Source organism: Lepisma saccharinum, chromosome 11 (genome assembly GCF_977018435.1).
Source record: "Lepisma saccharinum chromosome 11, izLepSacc3.1, whole genome shotgun sequence".
Lineage (NCBI taxonomy): Eukaryota > Metazoa > Arthropoda > Insecta > Zygentoma > Lepismatidae > Lepisma > Lepisma saccharinum.
The window spans coordinates 52,898,334-52,920,509 of NC_139239.1; the positions used below are offsets into that span (position 1 = coordinate 52,898,334).

A 22,176-nucleotide genomic window follows, 5' to 3' on the forward strand; every position below is an offset into this window, starting at 1 on the left:
GAGTTTGCACTTTTTCATTATTGGTTGTCATTTTCACTTTTCACCCCCTGGAACGATACAAAAGAAATGATCCTTACTATTTATTACCTATTTAAAATTTCCACAGCTAAGCTACCATATACCACCTACCACACCGTTCTTGCCTGTATATATATATATATATATATATATATATATATATATATATATATTTAAAAAAGAAACTGTGTAACAAATTATCAGAGATTCAAACTAGGGAGTGGATGTGAATCTTCATCTGATCTGTGGATCCTGAATCTCAAAGATTCAGATATGAGATCCTAATGTATTCAGATAAGGAATATTTGGATATTGAATCCAAGATTTGGGATTCACACATCAGATACAGAATATGAATATCGGATGCAGGATTTGAATTGCACAGGATTCAAATTAAAATGTCCATATGTATGTATAGAAACAAGAATGAATGCTGGTCATCTATGTACAGTCGTTACATTTATGGCCTCTCTAGTTTACAAAAAAAATTTCCAATAAGGGTAACTTGATACTGGTATAACTATAAGTAGCTAATGTTATTTACCTTTAACAATTAATGACATATTATTACAATTTTTTTCTTACAGACACCAACTCGAGAGAAACCTAAAAGGTATGTTAAAGGCAGTAACCAACATCAGAAGAAGAAACATGATTTCATGTGTGTCTATCAGAGAAGTATCAGTCATTGTGTTTATTTCTTATACAAATAATTTAGTCAAATATAGGTATGAAATAACAGTCCATATTAATATAACTGCAACCTGTGAAAAGTTGAAAATGAGGAAAATTAGTTTGATAACTTATGTTATATGTCCTGTGGCAAGTTCACTGACTTGAGGTTAATTTGCACTAATATGATTAGATTTGATTTAGATATTGTGGTTTGTCAATATAGCAAATTGATAGCAAATTTTTTGCCTTTGGTTAATCAGAAAGTAATGATATGATTCAGAAAAGTGCCAGTGTTCAGAATACAGTCTTTCATGTTCTAAAATCATTTAATATTTTTTGTGGGAAATAATGTCAAAGTTGATGTTACAACTTATAGTTATGCAATATTTTAAACACTTTCCATAAAAATAGATTTTTGTAAACTCTTTGAAATTATGTTCAATATAAATGTTGCACTTATAATTTGCTCAATGTATATACTTGATTGGCTACATTATTTATTTGAGCATATACAATTCATAGAACTATGAATATTAATTTTGAATTTCTCTTTGTGCATTCATGGATCTAGTATATCATCCTTTCTATCTATGAAATGGAAAAAGGTTAGTGTAATGTTATAAATCAAAGTGAGATGAAATTTAATTATTTTCCAGCATTTCTCTTCTTATTTATTCAGGATATTTTTTTAATAATAGCTTAAGTTTTTATGTATTGGTAATAAAAAGCTTCATGAATGAGCTCAACAGTAGTAAGATTTGGAAAGTAAAAAGGAACAGGTACTTGCAAAACAGCAGAAATGCAATCTAGCCAGCCTCCATGGTGAAGTGGTCAGCACAACACTCTACAAGGCTAAGCGTTCCAGGTTTGAACTCTTGGGTAAGGCATGGATGTGTCATCGTGTAAGTCCCATCATCCATTTCATCAATTGTATTAGTAGTTTTGTTATTTAACGTTGTTTTTCATCCATTTTTGGCTAATCGCAACAATGAGAATGAGTGATGATAGGATGAAATTGATGAAGGGATGCTCACAAATAACACCCATGCCCAGGCTGGGATTCGAAATATGGGAAGTTCAGTGGTGAGTCAAAAAGTATGCCACTTAACGATTTGATTTGCTTTATTTTACTTTGCATTTTGTGCCACTTTTGGCTAATTTGCGAAGATGGGGATGAGTGATGATATGATGAAATTGATTAATGGACACTCACAAATATCCATGCCCAGGCCAGGATTCAAACTCGGGACCCCTGGCGACGTAGCGTAATGTGCTAATCACTCTGCCACAGGCCACTTAACGAGTTCAGCCACCAAGCTAACGAGTTCAGCCACCAAGCCTACAGTTCATCGTTCATCCTCGTTGTTGCAGTGAACACAAGAGGTAGGAAAGCAATGTAAAATAACCAAAATAAGAAAGAAAGTACACTGATTTTACTCGTCACACACACAAATTACAAATCAAGGTGCATGTTTTACCAGATTTCTGCTTCTTTCATATTGGAATAAGGAGATACTAAACATTCAAACCCACTCACAGGTGCAAATGAGGACAGTTTGAGAACCAGCAAGAACACATGGCAAAAACAAGCTAAAGTCACTAATAAAACACATCAGGTATTACGGATCTTCATTATTTATTTTGTTCCACATTTACTTGCTCATTTGAAACAAATTCAATGGTGCATAATATGTGACACAACCTCTAAAACTAAAGTCCATGGCACAACAGCTCACCGAGGGCTGTCAATAGGGTGATGCTTTTCTGAAAATATTGCTTTCAAGTAGTCCCCAAGTGTGCTCACAATATTGTGTTAACACCACAATTTTGGAGTACCCACCAGAGATCGAATCGCACTCTCACCAAAGATTAGAGTGCTAATTGATTGGTTGCACAGAGCTTGGGTAAGGCATGGATGTGTCGTCGTGTTGTCCAAACAACAACTTGGTGGTCAGATTGTGGACCCTACAATTTATATTTAACTAATTTGATAAGCTTATTCATTACCTACACGAGATATCAAACAAACCATGTGGATTCAACAAGTAAATGATGAGAGTTCAGTAAATATCCATTGAAAATCATATGATTCCAGATTTATATTTCATAGTGCTACAGTGGTGCTTGAACAACCTCCGAATAGAAAGTTTCCAAGGAACAAGTATGTCACCGAGAGGGAGAGACAACTGGTAATTCAAGGAAAATTGCATGTACTGACAGATGAACAGCAAAAAGAGGATGAAAGAAAAATGTTGGAGGTATAAAACAACACAAACTGTTTACATTTGTCTAAATTTTTGTGCTGTATATTATATTTTCTACAATTATAATAGAGCCAAATTTTAAAGTTGATTGTTTGGTTTGTTTTTCTAGTTCAATGTGAAATACTAGTGTCTTCATTTAGTTATTGTGCCATTCAAATGCATGCCCATGTAGTGGCTGGAACCACACATTTTTCATATGTTTTGAGAAAGTTCACTTACAATCGCCTCCTCACACATCAGCACAAGTTTGTTTCACATAAGAACCATACATAGAAATTCTTTGTTCTAAAGAGTACAAATGTTGCAACATTATAATAACACTAAAAAACTTATCAACACTCAACATTTGTTGGTTTTTCACGTATCATCTTAGCAAACTTCACAGATGCAAATATAAATATTTCTTCAACGCAAAACATCCACCAGTAAGAAAGCAAATGCAGACATTCATGGCAGGCAGAGAGGTGCCATGATCTGATGACATGAATCTGCTCTCAATACCATGTTGTTGATCAGAGCTCTATTGCAGTGTTCTACATTCTGTTTACCGAAGAGAAACTTGGAACGCTACCAAATGTGCTTGAGTTCATCTGATTTCCCAGGCAAGTGGTAACCAAGCAAGCCCCTACATGGGCACATGTTTGAGGGGCATAAATAACTAAATGCAGGCAGGCACTGTACTTATTAACTCATGTTTAAACTGCATTTGGTTCAACCTGTTACCATTTCTGTCATCGCTCAATAGTTCCCATGCCAATACAATTAAACATGGAAAAAAGTAGTCTGCTGGGCAGAAAGGAATAAGAGGAAACCAGGGAAAAAGCATTTACAAACAATGTGTTGCCACCTAATAGTTTAATCCTTACCTTTTTAGTGTCTATAGTACGTACCTATATTAGATTAGAGAATTTCATTTTGCACAATTTTTGTAGGAATGGCTAATGTTGAACACGAGACCCCTTGCATCATTATGCCACAGAGGTCGGTCAATGATTAGTGTGCTGTGCGTACATTTGTGCATTCACAGGTAGCTTCTCTGTAACGTGACTTTTCCCAACATGGGGTTGATAGTAGATAGCAACATCATCATGCAGTTTCTGTTGGAAATGCCAACAGTCAGCAAGCACAGCAACAGAAACAGGTTAGGCCAAATGTGGTTTAAGTTTGAGATTAGTATGCGTAATAAAATTCTCCATTCAAATGAGAACACAATTCAATTTAAAATTTGTTTAAAAAAAATGTTTCAATACACTCCCATTTCATTTTATTTTCATGTAAAACTCACAAAAAAAATATTTGTGATTGTATCCAAAATATATCGATTGTTACAAGTTGCTCTTGTTATTTTAGCAATCACATCGGGAAGTGCTTTTAGAGCTAGAAGAGGAGACAAGCATTCAATGGACTCCCAAGAGTGAAGAACTTTTGTAAGTGAATTTAATTTTTTCTGATGTGACTGTCAGTATTTATTATGTATATCTGCCAAACTTCAAGCATGTGAAGATAAACGTGGGTGTCATGAAGATGTGTGTGTGTGTTTAGTTAGTATTCCAACAAAATAATTACAGTAAAAATTTTGTTGGCTCAAAAAGCTTGGGGGGCGGGGGGGGGGAAGGTTCCATGAGTTTTCTAAATTTTACAAAATGAGATTTTTGTATTAAACGTTACACATCAACTTCATGAATAATATTTTCTTCTACTGTTCAAAGATTTTCCTGAATTGTTGTGAGGAAAAGTTGTAACAAATATGAGAATGCCTTATGTATTTTAGCATATTAATGGTTCGAATTGTGAAGAAAAAAGAAGAAAAACAGTTGTGCTAGATGGATGGAAGCATTTCTTAAGCTAGTCACACAGGAACCACAATTGTCTTGGGGGCGGGGGACAAGACAGGAATTTAAAAAAACAACAACATAAATTTCAAGAACATATTATGACATCATATTTTCTATGAGTTTTTGTAATTCTTAGCTTTGTGGTTCCAAGAAAGTTTCTGCTTACACCTTCCTGAAAGGAACCAAGCTTCTAAATTCTTTAATTGTCTGCAAATCTGTAGCCCAACAAATATACTACTTGTATTTTTAACCTTGGCTTCACTTCTATGTGGAAACTTGTCTTGAAGATAAGAAAATGATGCTCCATTAGTATTCACGACCATGTGCAATTTATGATCCATTTTTCTTCTTAGAGAAACCTTTACTGACTGGAGGAACCATGCGAAATTTCAGACATTAAACGCGATGCTTTGACTCCCTCCATGAGAATAGAACATTTCTGACCTTCGAGACATTGACAATACTTGCAGCATATGTCTGGGGCTCATGCTTTAACTACTGACACAGACAGTTGTACCCTGTCTTGGTTATATCTGGAGCAAGCCAACAAACACAACTCTCTGCGCAAGAAGTGATGAGAGATGGCTCCACCAATGAATACATGAGGGGGAATGGGATTGCGTGGAGGGGGAAAGTGACTGTGGTTACCAGCCTTCGAGCAGCGTGTACTGCTTCGCTAAGCCCACTAGATTCCCCCTCCCCCACTTCTCTGCCGCTATGTGTGGTCTTGCTCCAGAGATAGATGAAACAGAGTATAATATTAATTTTGTTCTTTATTTTGCCAGTGTGAAAAGTCTATCACCAAAAATCTGCACATGCGTACACACAGATATTATTATTCATTCAGATGTACCAACTCAAACAAGTTTTATAAATAATGTGAGCTATAAGCATTTATAGTGGATTTTGTGTTTTTCAGGGGACCTGCTTTAGTCTCAATTGTATGAAGAGAATAGAATTCTTCTGATTTCACATGTGTATGCACATATGTATATATCTGACACTTGGTTCTCTTTGTACAGAGACAATGAGGTTCACATCCAACCACTTGATGCCAGATCTCTAGCTGCAAGAGCACTTCTTCAAACCCAGGGGTCACTAAGTTCCGGTGCTAGCTTCCCTAGGAGGGATAGATTTGCTACAATGTCTACTCCTCCAAGTTCACTAGATTTGGAGTGGGAAAACGAAGGTGAGGACTTGAAGTTAGATTGTTTTAGTACCAAAAAACAAAGTGTTACTTGCTCATTGAATGGTAAAATAAAATGCAATGCAAAACAAATTAACTTGAGCAATTTTGGTGACATTCACATTGTATTCAACTATAAAATAGGAGGAGCATGCTCGTCATATTGACTGCTGTTACTAGTACTTATAATTTTCAATGTCCAGTAACTTCAAAGCAAGCCATGGCTCTTCTCCAAAAATTGAATGGTAGGTGAATATCTTTTTTTTATATATATGTTAGTTTATTTCAGTAACAACATATTGCACTGGGATTAATAATAAGTCAGTCACAAAAAAAATAGCACCACTGCTTTTGTGTTTTGCTATGAATTATGTGATCTTCCGGCAACTGGACGATATAGAAAACAATTTCTTTTCTTCTGAGCTTGTGAACCAGACAAGAGCAAGGGTGGAGCCATGGTAGCATACAGGGTGGATAAAAATTATGATTATTATTAAATCGTCCTCCTCCGTTGCTATATGGTATAATACGCTGTGCTTTGGACTCTGACTGTGGAACGGCATTGGGTTGAGTCTGCCTGGGTTAAGTGTCTGGGTTTTCGTCTGTGTATAGGACCGGTGGCAAACCACCATTGTGAGTAAATTGGGAAACTATGAATGAGTAGCATAACCGAGTCTCTGATATATCCTATACGGCCGAGGGTTCGACGTGCTGATCCCACGTCACCCCATTACTGGTTGAAGATCTCCACATCTCTAGGTAGGATTGTGGGAGGGAGACTGGCAGTTGTGAGATAGGGCAAGGCCCTTCGAGGGCTGTCAAGTATGTGTTATTGTTATTATTAAATCACGCTAAACATGCAATTTTTAAGAGAGGTGCTATTTTTTTGTGACAAGACTGTATATACACCTAAGTTAGACTGGCACAGGCATACAATGGGAACACCACAATTTCCAATTTAGACAGTGTCAAGAGGATAATACCTTGCTTGCCCCTCCCTGCATTATTACTATTATTAATTTATTTTTGCCAAGCTTGTTTGATTGATTTGCTTTATTTTACTTCGCTTTTTGTGCCACTTTTGGCTAATTTGCGACGATGAGGATGATTGATGATATGATGAAATTGATGAGTGAACACTCACAAACATCCATGCCCAGGCCAGGATTTGAACCCCGGATCCCTGGCATCATAGCACGATGTGCTAACCACTCTGCCATGGGGGCCAGCCCAAGTTTGTTTGAAGCCCACTTTATACTCATATAAGCTAATAGTAACTGGACCTGCAATTGAAACTGGGATCCAAAACATGTGAAATGTGTGTCTGCTGGAAAAATAAACCAGGGCACTCCTCTATTACAAGGCAGGAGAATGGTGCTGCACAATCGGGGAAGTCAAACATTTTGACTTTGGTATTTTACTTTCATTTAAGAAAATACTGTGAACCGTGAACAGGGTTACCAACTTACCATTAGGAAATGTGAAGCACTGTGTGAACTATATCTGCAAGGCCATTACATTTTGAAAAGTGAAAATATGGACAACTTACATTTCTTATGAAAATTCTATATTTAAAGCAGCAGTTATTAGTGTTGCATAATTATTACATTTTTTTCTGTGTGACAAAATTTGACACTATGCAGAGAACTTCAAAGTAAAAAAGGTAAGGTAAAAGGCATCCCTGTGTATGTGGACACATGCCATGAAGGGATATGGAGTGATGGGAAGGTAGAGCTCCACATATTCTTGATCTCCACCATAGATGGGATGATGTAATCAGCATCACACCACCTGCCTTTACTCCCCCAGGTACTCATTGATATAAGGCTGGATGGGCCTCAGAGCTGGGCAGAAACAGGGAAATGACTGGGAAAATATCTGGTCCAGATCATCTGCCACAGGATTCGAACCCTGGTCTCCCACATGGTAGCCAGATGCTCTACCCATTGAGCTCTTTTCTTGATCGTATATATATATCTTGCGAGTTGAGGTCTCGTTTCAGTGCTATGAGGGGTTGGAAACATATTTTATCATGTCAGTATATGCAGCCATTGCCAGTGATGATTATTTTTTCCATGAGATAACATGACGTTAGTATACTCTGTGGAAACAGGATCATTGTAGCAAAGAAGCCAACAGGATGAGCCGTGAGATTAGCCCTTTCGCTCAATTCATGCATTGTTGAATGGTATTTGTAGTTAGTGAACATTTTTTTGTAAGACCCTGTGCCACACACACCTCTAACAGCGGCAGTGATCAGGATACTATATACTATTGGATACTTCAAGAAACACATGATTTCTAAAACAATTGGGTGATTCGAACAAGTGTTCTTGGGTTATCAGCCAGGTTAAGTGAATGTTAGCATCTAATGTGATAACCCGAGAATACTTGTTCGAATCACATTGCCAGGAAAGTTACAATTCCTAATTGGGTGATTGTGTGTATTTGAATAGATCTTATGAGGCATATAATGAATACTTATGCTAAGGCCATAATTGCCTAAATCAGATATCTTCAAAAGCAATTTATTGCAAACATTTGGATATATAAATGATTTGGATGCTTCTCGGAAATACTTTCAAATATCAATGAACTGTTTGTAACGGGTAAAATTAAAATTTAAAGACTTACTCGGAATGGGTATCTTTCATAATGTTCATCAGCACAGAAAATCAATATTCTGTGTAAATATACAGCAGACATGGGCATCAGGAGGGGGAGTTGGACCGGGAGTTTCTCTCAACAATATTGTCTGTTAACTCCTAGATGGCAAAAGTCTTTCCACCCATTTGAAAGCAAAGTCTCAATCCTGGCTAATGCATCGTTAGAAGGTGAACTGTGGGCAGTGGTGGTTTTAAGCCCATTGCATCATTTAGTTTCCTGTTTTAAAGCAAACATTAAACTTGTATAACTATATTTCAGTGCAATAGAGTAACTTTTAAACACAATTTTACCATTAAGCATCCATCAAATCAGATCCTACGGAACACACTCTTATGGTCCTCCGTCAAGAGATGAGAAACAACGGTTTCCACAATACACGGTTGCATGCTAAATTAAGCATGCGTCATGCACAAGCAAATTCCTTCTATTGTATAAATGTTGTCTTATTGCATTGTATTTTATCTCATCTTCCATTTTCAGAGCTTCCTGATCAGGCGACAGAGTTAAACTCAGGTACGGAGGATGACCTTTTGTCACTGGATCGGACTGTTGACTCTAGTGCTATGCTGAGATCTAGAACCTCTACCCCAAACTCACTAGAATGGGACAATTGCGGCGAGGACACTTTCGGTTCGGAAATAGATGTTGAAACAGAGCAATTAATATGTGAAATCGAAAGACTAACCTCAAGAGCTCTCCGAGAAACTGGACAGACTCTAATGCAGAATTCCAGGTGATAAAAAAAACATATCTAAAGAAAAAAAATTTTCCAGTAAAAGCATCAAGAAGCTTAAATATCATGTACTTGCTGTGCCCCCTAAACCCTAAGTGCACTACTTGCTAATAGTACGTAAAATAATATTGTGTTTCGCTCAGAGATGATGAGATTTGTGTTGTGATGAAGAATGACGTTTATCATCATATTGTGATTGGAAACGTCAGGTTGCAAATGCTGCTGAAACTATGGTTGTGATCAGATATAAAAAAAAGGAACAGCATGTAAATGTTCTGAAATTGTTTTTGTTTTGGAGTTGTTTAGTAAATTGTTTATGAATATATATTATTACTGTTAGCGGGACCAAAACATGGTACTGACTGAGAAATTTGTGAAGAAATGGTTACTTTAATGTAATGTGATTGGCATTATTTGCAAATGACCTCAATGGATTGTTAAGGAATAAAACATCAGCTTGTGAGTTTAAAAGAAATATCTCATTTGCTTTATTTCTTTTTCCTTCTACAGATTACAAAATAAATATGGGCCATGTGAAAAACAACCATAGCTAGAGCTACATATTTATGGTGAATAAAATATTGAGAGTTCGGTACAAAACTGGGCATATTTCAGGATGAAAAGCTGTACAGTGAAACCCAGATTTTACGTTCCTCGGTTTTACATTTTCCAGCATTATACATTCAATATTCACGGTCCCAATAGAGCAAAATGCTATAAAATTTTCTTCGATTTTACATTTTCCAGCATTTTAAGTTTTTTCAGCTTGGTCCCCTGGAAAACGTAAAATCAAGGTTCCACTGTATATAAAATGGTATAACGGAGTTAAAATGGTGAATATAACCATAAATTTGATTTTAAAAAACTACACTTAATGCACAAAGTAAAGATTTATTTCTAATAGTACATTTTACGTAGTTATCAGAGTATTATGTTTATTCCTGTGTAATGGAATTCATTTTTGCTCCTCAAATATTTACAGCAGCATTAATCAATTTTCTGTGAATTCCATAACTCGCAGGATAATTCAGACTTCATACAGTGCTGCGTCGGTAAAAAAAACTAAATTTTGTGTTTAAGTGTTTATTTTGCATTTTTCAGTTCATTTCTCATGATATCATGTCAAAATATGGTAGGAAAATGCATTTCAAAAACATGAAAAGTGAACATTATAGTTTATTATTTCACTTTTGTGTTTCAGTCAAGAACAAAATATGTATGTCTCTAACCACAGCCATAAAAGTCACATGAGGGTTATTTTAGAAATTGTTGACTCCATCCATTAAGTCCTCATTGGTTTCAAAGTGCTGAGTAGTCAGTCAGATATTCATCTTCAGGGTAAGAGGTGTCAGCAATGACATTCAATGTGGCTGTTAACTGGCAAAGTTTTTTGGTGGTGGTGTCACACCAGTTTCTCATTCATGAATTGGTTGTTCCAGCTTTTATATTGGAACACTATGTCACTGATGTGAAGAGTTTCCCATTTAAATCTACAATAAAGATAAACCTTCTACATATTGCAGCAAGCCATAAGTTTCTGAAAATGACATTCTTGTGAAGGTAAGAATTAATGTATATAATATAATTAATACAAGTGCAACAACAAGGTAGCTCAAATGGGTTAATAGTGTTTGCTTATGCACAAAATTATAATTCCTATAAATAAGAATGACCTAGAAGTTGCAAAATGTGAAACAGAATATAAAAGTAATGTTTTTCTTAAAAAAAATGACTTGTACATAAATCAGATGATCATTTTTACTAACCATCTCAAAAAGTGTGACACACTTTAAAAAAAAAACAATTATTAACAGAAGCTGTATAAAGAAAAGTACAGCCATATGGAATTATTATGCATTATTCTTTAACAAAACAATAAAGCTTTTAAATTGTTAAAATTGCAAGTGACTTAAAAAAGTGTATGCAAATTTTAACAATTTTCGAGTTCAAATATCTTTTTCTGTTGTCAATGATAATCTTTTTTAAAATCCCAGTTTTAAAGCACTGATTATTTTTCATCTATGATGATCCCACAATTTCTTAGGCTAAAATCAAATTAAATGTGCAATTTAATAAAATAATGGCACATACAGCATCAAACGCCCCATGTATTTAAGTGGGAGAACAGTTGCCTGTCTGAATCCCAAGGAAACAACTATCATGCTGCCACCTACGACTGGCTTTGCCTGACTATTCCCATTGCGACTGATAAACCAGGAAAAAAAATGACCAAATTGTGTCTTCAAAACGTCTTTCACAATTTTACAACTTTTGGAAAATGTCTAGGACTGCTATCCAGGGAATGGTGTGTAACTTCTCGTCACCAAGAATGTCTGGCTGGTTACTCAGCTCTCTAAAACCAACAATGACCTCATGGATGGAGTCAATGACTGGCTGACCACATGGACTGCACAAGCTCAAACCTCAATATGATATGCCTCAATTTGGGTGGTTAATGTGGTATGTATGAAACATTTGCATGTACATACTGTCTGACCATGGAAGAATGGACTATATTCTTTTTCCGGAATGTCTGGAGTAGCCACGTGGAGAGGCAAAAGCTTGTGGGTGGGGCCAAACTATGTGGCGCTCTCCTGAATGCAGAATTCCCACAGAACTACTGGACCGCGAATGACCAGTCGAGTCGCCCCCTCCTCAGCTTCTCCTCCCCTCCGTGCGTTGATTGGACGAGGCACACACCGGAACGTGCATGCAGGATGCGTTCTTTTACTCCAGACATTCTGGAAAAGGAATATAGCTCAAGGAGACGAACCTACATGCAAAAGGTGAGGTAGATAGAGGGTGGCCAAATAAAAATTACTCAGTTACTAAAACAAAACCGTACAAAATGAAAAGATCAAGTAAGCACAGTTTTATTTATTGCAATAGTGTGCAAAACATTGCCTACAGCACGTGTTGGAAATTACCACCCTCAGTCCAAAGACACAGTTTGGCCCAATTTACATTCGGGCCACTATGAGTACTTTTATTTGGACCACCCTGTGAAAGCATATGCAGAACAATGGTGTAGGATTCAGATAAGTATTTAGTTTGCATACATTTAGTTGTTTTATTCATTACCACTTGCTTTTTTGTTTGTCATGGCTGAACTGACCAATCAACACATTTTGCTGTTTAAGTTACTACACATGAAACTTCAATCTTGTTTCACGAGCAGACGATTTTCACGGAATCTGTTTCACTTATCCATTCTACCTCAATTTTACCATTGAACTCATGTTGGCCTCTTTGGTTGAGAGGTTAGCACATTGCGCCAGTGGCAGCTGGTTGTCTGGCTCAATGGGTGTGCACTTCAGTCTCGCATCCAGAAGAAGTGTTGTACCACCCCTGTCAAATACTCACACCCGTTTTTGCATACATAATGATGCTAAACGTATTGGCAACCCAAGTTTTGATCACCTTTCACTGAAAATGAGGCTATAACAGAATTATATGTCATGATTTTTACGGATTCTTTACAAATTTAAATATTTCGGAAATTATCCACCATCTACAATATAAATTCTTGAAACACTAAATCAATCAATATCAATATTATTGTCGATTTGCAAAATATTTTCTAAAAACTTCCTTCCCCACTCCGCTGATATTAATGAACAAGTAGAATAATAACGTTGGCGTACACCAAAGAAGCCCACTATCACATGCAGGAAGTCAGTTGTAATCTATCGAGCTGTTGTTTATTTCTAATGACAGACTTATCGAACCAAGCAAATCAAGAGAATAATAAATCTTAAAAGAAAATTACAATACTCACTCAGTCCACACTGCCTTAATTCGTACTTCAGAATTTTTCCTTTCCTTCCGCCGTATCCATATATTACTGCAGTTGCTACAGGCTTTGTAGCTAGCTTACCTCCAAAAATTCAACAACGTTAATTATTAAGATTTTGCTATATACAGTTTCCCTATTCATCATGAAATCAAACATTTTGCACTGAAACAGGAACGACCTTTTGACAGCACTAAACAATTTTGCATCACAGTAACAGGCACACAATGCAAAACAGCTGACTGATTGATGTACGCTCCCTGCGCACGAGTTGATAATTCGACTACTGCACCAAAGGGACCTTTTATTTTGGCCAAGATGCACTAAGCAAAGGCAATACCAGATATGCTTAAAACACTAGTTTCGCTTTCAGTCGGCCTCCTCCCCATCCCCTTTTTTCTTGCCCCTGCCATGCTCGTAACAGGATGAGAGGGACAATATACAATCGAAACTTCCTTTTTCTAAAAAAAATCCCTCAATTTGCAATGATGTACGGGTTCCTTCGATTCAGTCAGACTGTCTCGAATGGAATGTGTTTGTAACACTACATTTGCTAACACATCAACCGCTGCATTCATGGGCTTCCTTATGATGCAAAATACTCAGACACAGCACCCTAGGCAGAAGACCCAATCAGTGTCCTCTACGCAACTGCTGCAACAGCGTCAGAGGGAACGAAACTCGCATTGTTCGAGCGTGCCTCGGTCTACGCAGGTTGATATCACTGATTGCATGCTTCTCCACCACCTCTCTTGGTGAAGCAGCGTGGGAACTTGATGTCTTGATGGAGATAGAGTTCAATGAATAAGTATAATAATAATGATTTGCATTACAGATTTATTTGGGTGTGCATATGCGAATGTGCACATAGGCATAAGCCGCTACTGCATTGCGCTATGATGCCGGGTTCAAATCCCAGCCTGGGCATGGCTGTTTGTGAGTGTCCATTCATCAATTTCATCATATAATCACTCATCCCTATGTTCACGATTAGCCAGAAGTAGCGTAAAAGTACAGTAAAATAAACTAAATCAATCAAGCAACCATTGGATTCATTCAGTCAGAGCATGTGCACTAGCACCAATAGTCTACTAATGCAGAAAGACTAATATTTTTTTCTCTTTTTTTAAATCAGCCAATTGGAAGTTTATTACTGAATAGCCTTCACATGCCATTAAGTTTCCCTTCTTCCTCCAAATTTGAAGAAAATTAACCACATTAAGAATATGTACATCAATTACTTCAAAATTTTCTTACATCCTCTAACTTTGTTATTGTTTACAATGGTGCAGGAATATTTGTAATATGAAAGAGATTTCAAAATTCATACCAAATTGGAAGCATCTTCCTGGCAATTCAAGAAATTAATATTTTCCAGCATCAGCAGCACCTTTAGTCTAAATGGTTAAGATGCAGCCGGGACCACAAACTATTTGAGCTTTCTTATTGATTACAAATGTATTGCGACCACAAACAGAAGAACCTTCAGCCAAAAGCCATCATGCATCTTCCCCTCCATCCGTTCAACTCTAGCCATAAGGAAGTCTGCTCCACTCTACCCTTCCTCTCCACGAGTACGATGCACAGGACACGGCACGCGGTTCTGCACAGGTCCTTTTGCCTGTGGTTTCAGTATACTGGTGGTATTGCACATAGTATTCTTTATTTTAAATATTTAAATCTCAAATTTCATTAAAAAAGCAAACTTGGTTTTGGGTAAAATATGATTTTTCTTGTAAGTTCAGCATTCCTATGCATCTCTATTGGTGTAATATCAAACTGAATATATCAGGTTTTGTAAAGAACGACATGTCTTAAATATGCCATACAAGTCTATGCAGAATTCGAATTATGCTCACACATGGTAAACTTATACAGTATTAAAACATGTTAGGTCAAAGATTTTTCAATTTATTATAAACAGTACACATAAAATATTTAACAAATAACTCCATGATCAATAAATACATTATAAAATTTAAAGCCTTCATGGCATGGTGCAAAGCACAGGGGAGCACTTTACCTTTTTTTAAATATGAGTAACAGATGCACACTCGCATAACAGAGAGAATAAAATAATTTAAAACGACACAATACTTCTGAGATCGAGAATGAAAAAGATGATCGTTTTGAAAGTCACTCAAGCCTCATACCATTGTTATTTTGTCTTCACAATAGCATTCATTTTGAGTGAAAAAGTTTACACAAACAGGACTCAATCCAGTAATTTACAATTGTGTGTCCGAATTATGGAACACTCATAATGAGAAGTCCTGACTTTGCCAAATCTTTCAACTCTACCACATGGCACAATGTACTTTCGTTGGAATGCAAAAAACAGCAGAAACAACCTGCAACTTGTTCCTTTTTATGACATGAACTATCATTTGTTTTGTTGTTCAAGACATGAGAAACAGGTTGTGTGAGTAGGGTTACCAGATCGTTATAGGAGGGAAAGTAGGACATGTCCCAAAATGTAGGACACAAAACATTCACAGTAAATATTTCACACTTCTAGAACATGTTAGAAAGAAATTTAAAACTGACATATTTTCATTTTTGGAGAAATATGGTTTCTTAAATGCAAAATTTCCACACTTGTAATCAAAACTAAACAATACACTTCTTACTATACAGTTTTAACTGGTACACACACTTCTCAGAGGAGCTAATTTTTATCAAAATTTCAGGTTTAGTCAAAATAAACTTATGAGAGACTGAACAGTCAAAACTCAAATTACACTGAACCAGTACTAAACCTATTGCAGACTTTATGAAAAATTTATTTCTCTCATCAGTCTGTTGTACTGATATTAATGAAAGTGGTCTCCCAACATTTACATTTTGCCCTGGAATGGCAAACAAATATTCAGCAATTAACGTAACTTGAAATAGATCCAGACGTTTCATCTTGGTTGGTTTCTAATTCAATAACTTTGTTCTCTATACCTCTGCTTTACAATCAAAATAAGAATGGTAAACACCTTGTTCCATTATATATAAACTCCAATGCAAGAAATTCTTCTCATACATTAAACAGTGATATCAGAATGTGGCCCCAAAACTTTGTTCATTAATTGCTTCTTCCATCTTTGTTCTAGCAGGATGATTTTTGGGCAATGATTGAATCAAAATCCCAGCCAGGAGTTGCTGATCTCCAACCAGGCGCCTCCCCAGGTGGCGGATAGGGGAATGCTATATAGATATATACAGTACTGGCACAGCCAGGGCGGACCAAAATCAGCACTGCTGCCTTGCAGGAGCCAGGGGACTGGCAAAGGCTAGGGGAAGAACACCCCAACAGAAAATTACCTGGTCCTCCAGGTTGGGGGTTGGGCGCAGGGCTAACAACCCGGCCCCATAAAACAAAAAATGGTTCAGAAACCAAACACTATGCCTCGGAAAGGAAGATATAAAGGAAATGAACCTGGCAAACTTTTAAAGGACTACGAGATAAGGATTGGAACATGGAATACCCAAACTATGCTACAAGCAGGAAAGATGATGGAAATGGCACAAGAAATGATGAAATATAAGATAGACGTAATGGCATTACAGGAGATAAGGTGGCAGGGAAGTGGAATTATAAGAAAACCAGAGTTTACCATGATATATAGTGGAACCAGAGAAAGAACTGGATTATTTGGAACTGGTTTTATGATTCAGAAAGAAACCAGCAAGACAATATTGGAGATAGAAACAATAAATGAGAGAATCTGTAGATTGAGAATAAAAGGAAAGTTTAGAAATCTAACTCTGCTGTCAATACATGCACCAACTGAAGAAAAAGAAGATAGAGAAAAAGAGACATTTTATGAATTATTAGAAAGTACATATGAGAAAATAGCCAAAAATGACCAGATTTTAATTATCGGTGATTTTAATGCTAAAATTGGGAAGGAGGAAGCCACATATAAGGCTAGCGGAGAACATACTCTCCACAACATAAGTAATGAAAACGGAGCATATCTAATACAATTTGCTTTAAGAAATAATTTGATAATAAGTAGTACCACTTTCCCTCATAAAAACATTTATTTAGGAACTTGGAAGATTCCAGGAACCCAAGAAGTAAACCAAATTGACCATATTCTTACCAATAAAAGATATAGGTCATCGATAATGGATGTCAGGAGCCTGAGAGGACCTAACATCGATTCGGATCACTACATGGTGCGAGCAAAAATAAGATTAAAAATTGTTAAAGTGGACAGAAGAAAACAAAGAATGTTAGGAAAAAGATGGGACACAGAGAAATTTAAAGATAAGAGAGGTGTGTGAAACCTTTAGAGCCACCATTAATGAAAAAATTACTGAGCAAACAGAAGAGATAGAAGAGAGGAATAGTAATGAAGAATGGAAAAATATAAAATCAATAATACTAAAAACAGCTGAAGAGAAAATAGGAGAAAAGAAAAGAGAATATGGAAAACCATGGTTTGATAAAGAATGCGAAGAGGCCATCCAGAAGAAGAATGAAGCAAGAAATAAGAAGTTACAGAGAGAAACTAGAAGTAACTGTGCAAGATACACAGAATTAAGAAGAGCCGCTAAAAGAATATGTATCCAAAAGAAAAGACAATATTTAAAACAAAGACTAGTGGAAGTAGAGGAACTAGATAAAAAAAAATGAGAGAAGAAAATTCTATCAAGCCATGTTCAGTCTTACAAAAGAATATAAACCAGAAATTGAAGAATGTAAAGATAAAAATGGAGAAATGCTGTATGAAGAAAGTCAGATCAGAAAACGGTGGGCAGAAAATTTCAAAGAAATACTGTCAAGAAGAGAAAATGGAATAGAAGCCGGAAATACAGAACGGGAAACAGAAGAAGAGGAAGAAGAAACAATAGAACCACCAACGTTAGATGAAGTAACAAAAGCAATCAGGAGATTGAAAAAATTACAAAGCACCAGGAAGTGATAATATGGTAGCTGAAACGATTAAACATGGAGGCACACAACTATACCAGAAAATACACGAGCTGATTAGTAAAATATGGAGAAAGGAGGAACTACCAGACGAGGAATAACATTGCTAAATGTTGGATACAAAATATTCTCGAGCATATTAAATAAAAGTATACAGGAAATAATTGAACCGATCCTTGGAGAGTATCAAGCAGGATTCCGGGAAAAAAAGAGCACCATAGACCAAATATTTGTAATTAGACAAATATTAGAGAAACATTATGAACATGGGAGTGAACTACATATGCTATTTGTAGATTTTAAACAGGCCTTTGATAGTGTACAAAGAGAAGAACTAATTAAAGCAATGGAAAGAATTGGTATACCCAAAAAAATAAGACAACTTGTACAGATGACTCTGATGGATACCTCAGCAAGAGTAAAAGTAAAAGGACAACTCAGTGAAGAGTTTACATTTGACAAAGGTGTAAAACAAGGGGACAGATTGTCGACTACACTATTTAATATAGCATTGAATGATGCCATTAAACAGATTGACCAAAGAGGTACCATCTTTAATAAAAGCTCACAAATTTGCGCTTATGCAGATGATATAGCAATCATTGCAAGATCTATGAACAAGTTAACACAAGTATTTAACGACATGGAGAACTATACTAAGGAAATGGGCCTAGAAGTAAATATAAATAAAACAAAATATATGAAAATAGCACGAAAACCAGAAAGAAGAAAAGAAATAGAGATAGGTAATAAGAAGTTCGAGGTAGTACATGAATTCAAATACCTGGGAAATCAAATAAATGAAATAAATAACATAGGAAGATGTGTGGAAGGAAGGATTAGAGCAGGAAATAGAGCATATTATGCAAATAGAAATCTGCTGAAAAGTAAGATAATAACAAGAACAACAAAAATGAAAATATATAATACATTAATCAGGCCAGTAGTAACATATGGAGCCGAAACTTGGACATTGACCAAAGATACAGAAAGAAGGCTAATTGTATTTGAAAGAGCAATATTAAGAAAAATATTTGGACCAACTAGAGAAGAAACAGGATGGAGAATAAAATACAACCTCGAACTGGAGGAACTAATAAAACATAAAAATATAGTTCGCTTTATCAAAGCCAGGAGAATCAGCTGGATAGGACATGTATATCGCCTACCAAAAGATGCCATGCCGAGAAGAATAATAGAGAGTAAGCTATATTCAACTAAAAGGAAAGGAAGACCTAGAAGCAGATGGAAGGAAGAAGTATGCATGGACCTAAATAAGATAGGAGTAACAAGATGGAAACAGAAATGCCAGGACAGACAGAAATGGAGGGACATAGTGGAGGAGACCATGGCCCGACAGGAGCTGTAGCGCCGGATGGTAAGGTAAGGTAAGATTGAATCAAAATAAATGTCACTATTGAGTTTAGGAGTGCAGCCCATAAACTTGTAACTTGCATGATTTTTCATTGATTAACTGAAACACATATTTTCCTAATTAATATTTTGTAACGCTCAAAATGTAGGACATTTGTGATATTTTTTAAATTTCTCCAGGAAGCCAGACATCAGGCTAAAACGTAGGACATGTCCAGGAAAAGAGGACGTCTGGTAACCCTATGTGTGAGCAACTGTATGCATTTGTGTGATTCAAACTATACACTTATGACAAGTAAAAACAAAATTAGACAGTGAACACTTCATAAGGGTTTGAGCTTCGATTAAAGCATTTCTCAAACTGCATTAAGAGCTGGACATTTCCTTGGACCGTAAGTTTCCCATTGATGTACGCTTGCAGTGGTGGGAGTGTGCCTTTCATTATTGCACAGAAGTCCTCCAGGCCAACAACAACAGACACATCAGGTTCTAGATGTGCTTGTTCACCTTCTAAGAGTTGATTTTCTGAAAATATGAAGGAAGATATAAAGTCCTAATTGGAAAATTCCAGCCAACAACATCCCAATTTAATATATTTTAAAATTGCACCTTCAATTAAATTATAAAACATTAAAGAACAGCTTGCACTCATATGAAAGGTAATGATGTAGGGAAATACAAAATGCTATATTTTAAATCACTATATCACACCCTTTTTCATTTAAAATTTGAAGTACACTCTGGGTACTCCTCCAGCAAGGCACCACTTTTACTTTGATATTCTTTCTAAAACCTAGCATAAAAAGTGAAAATTAAGTATATTACTGACGGTCTACGTACAACTGAAATTCAAAGGAACCATAATTGTGTACCAGACTCAGAGTCATAAGGACGACAGGAACAAGTTTTTGAACTGAATCTTTTTGGAGAGTGGAATCACAAGAACCAAATCTGGAAGTGGAAATGAACCACTTGTTCATTTTGCAACTTTTCGCTTGCAGACTCCAAAATGCACATAAATTCCAGATTATCTGCAAAATTCCATGGCATATTCCTGTTTTTCAGATGCGTAGCAACCCTGACACTAATGTGATTACAAACATATATAAAATATGTGACAAAAGTTGATTGCAACAAGGGCCTATAAAGGCAAGATTGCTATGCAAATTATTAGATGCAAAATTCAACAAACGACACTTAGTGAAATTGTACTTGTTTATAAAAACATGTAATTATAGCATATGTCAACTCACTGAATTTCAGCATCCAATTACAAACACACACACACACACAAAAGTGAAACAAACTCACAAGAGGAAATGGACTATGTATATAACTTACCATTACCTACGTGAAGTATAGTGTTTCTGCGTATCCGTAGTGAATGAAAGCACTGAGCCTTCGTATTAATCAGAAAAACTATCCAATTGTGCAATGCGGAAACATGATACTTCACGTAGGTAATACTAAATCAGGTTTACCTTATTCATCATGAATAACTTACCATGTCCTATTTTCAAGTAATATACTGCAGATTCTTCCCCAATTATAGTTAGCTTGTATATTTCCTCTCTTCCCTCTGCAGTGGACAAATGCAGATGATGTATCAGATCTTCTAGAAGAGTCCGTAGCACAGACATCTCATTATTAGCTGATGAGGGGCAAGAACCTGCAATAATAAAACACACACAATTTGTAAGGTATAAAGTGATAAGGAAAATATTGCACAGATTGTAACATGTGACATTTCATTATTTGTGAAGTTTAATTACTAGATAAAATTTAGAATAAAACACAACATGACAACAGGGAAAACCATTCAGAGGCAGAGTACAGTTCAAATAAATAGTGTATATAAATAGTTCAAATCACAAAGAACATGATGGATGTTATCAATAGTGAACACTCCATGTACCCAGGTCTAGTGGGTGGGTGGTCAGCTGATATGAAGGTGTGGATGGGTATTTTGTAGCTCTCACTACCCCTGTTTCGAAGGGAGTGTTTCGCTATTGGTTGCCATATATAGGGAGGATGGAAGGGGATTGAATGGCTTGAACATTATTAGAATAAAAGTAACAAAGAAAGTAACAGAGAGTAACTATGCTAGTAAAAGTGTCCCATGCCGTGGTCTACGGTGCAAGCATTGGGATCTGGCTATGGAATGCATGCAGGTTCGAGTCTCCTGGGAAAAGCATAACAACTTTTCCTGAGATTTCGGCCTGTGTATAGGACCGGTGACCACCCACCTGAGACGAACTAACAGTGGAGGGTTTATCCAACATTCAACCGCGTGATAAGGGACCCCTATCTATCTCCCAAACTTTCCCCTAAACTTCCAAACTAAATACCAAACTGACAAACCCATCCCTATTCGCCTCGCCAGTAGCATAGGCAGCTATGACAGGTGAGCCACAGCTGAAAATTCTCCAAATTAAAAGTACTAATTGTGAAATTCACACAACTTGCCAATGAAACCGAATCTTAACTTAAATCTATCATTACTATATGTTGTATGCTGACCTTTAATAAACTGATGTTCACAACCTATGTGTCATCATTCATTAAGAGATATACCACTCCTTGAGACACCCTGTATATAATTCACGTATGTGCAGTTCCTTAAATATTCTTTAATTTAATTGGTATTACTAACGATTACTCTGCAAGCCACTCAAAATTAATAATTCACACGTTATAACAA

The 22,176-nt window shown here is 36.3% G+C and overlaps 2 protein-coding genes across 10 annotated transcripts in view; one reads left to right on the forward strand and one right to left on the reverse strand.

Moving 5' to 3' along the window:
- LOC145995253 (uncharacterized) overlaps positions 1 to 9,853 on the forward strand; it is a 39,198-nt gene extending 29,345 nt beyond the window's left edge. For 2 of the 4 annotated variants that reach the window (XM_083131825.1, XM_083131827.1), the window contains 5 exons: positions 606 to 631; positions 1,265 to 1,298; positions 4,308 to 4,384; positions 5,815 to 5,981; positions 9,126 to 9,853. In XM_083131825.1, the coding sequence (XP_082987951.1) occupies positions 606 to 631; positions 1,265 to 1,298; positions 4,308 to 4,384; positions 5,815 to 5,981; positions 9,126 to 9,382 (561 nt within the window). In that variant the 3' untranslated portion in view covers positions 9,383 to 9,853. Of the gene's footprint in view, positions 1 to 605; positions 632 to 1,264; positions 1,299 to 2,803; positions 2,952 to 4,307; positions 4,385 to 5,814; positions 5,982 to 9,125 lie in introns of all 4 variants that reach the window. The other 2 variants (XM_083131823.1, XM_083131824.1) reach the window with 1 other exon arrangement.
- Positions 9,854 to 15,072: 5,219 nt separating this feature from the next.
- LOC145994802 (stomatin-4-like) overlaps positions 15,073 to 22,176 on the reverse strand; it is a 45,171-nt gene continuing 38,067 nt past the window's right edge. For all 6 annotated transcript variants that reach the window (XM_083131106.1, XM_083131103.1, XM_083131104.1 and 3 more), the window contains 2 exons: positions 20,980 to 21,144; positions 15,073 to 20,000 (listed from right to left, as the gene is read on the reverse strand). In XM_083131106.1, coding sequence (XP_082987232.1) covers positions 19,783 to 20,000; positions 20,980 to 21,144 — 383 coding nt within the window. In that variant the 3' untranslated portion in view covers positions 15,073 to 19,782. The remainder of the gene's footprint in view (positions 20,001 to 20,979; positions 21,145 to 22,176) is intronic.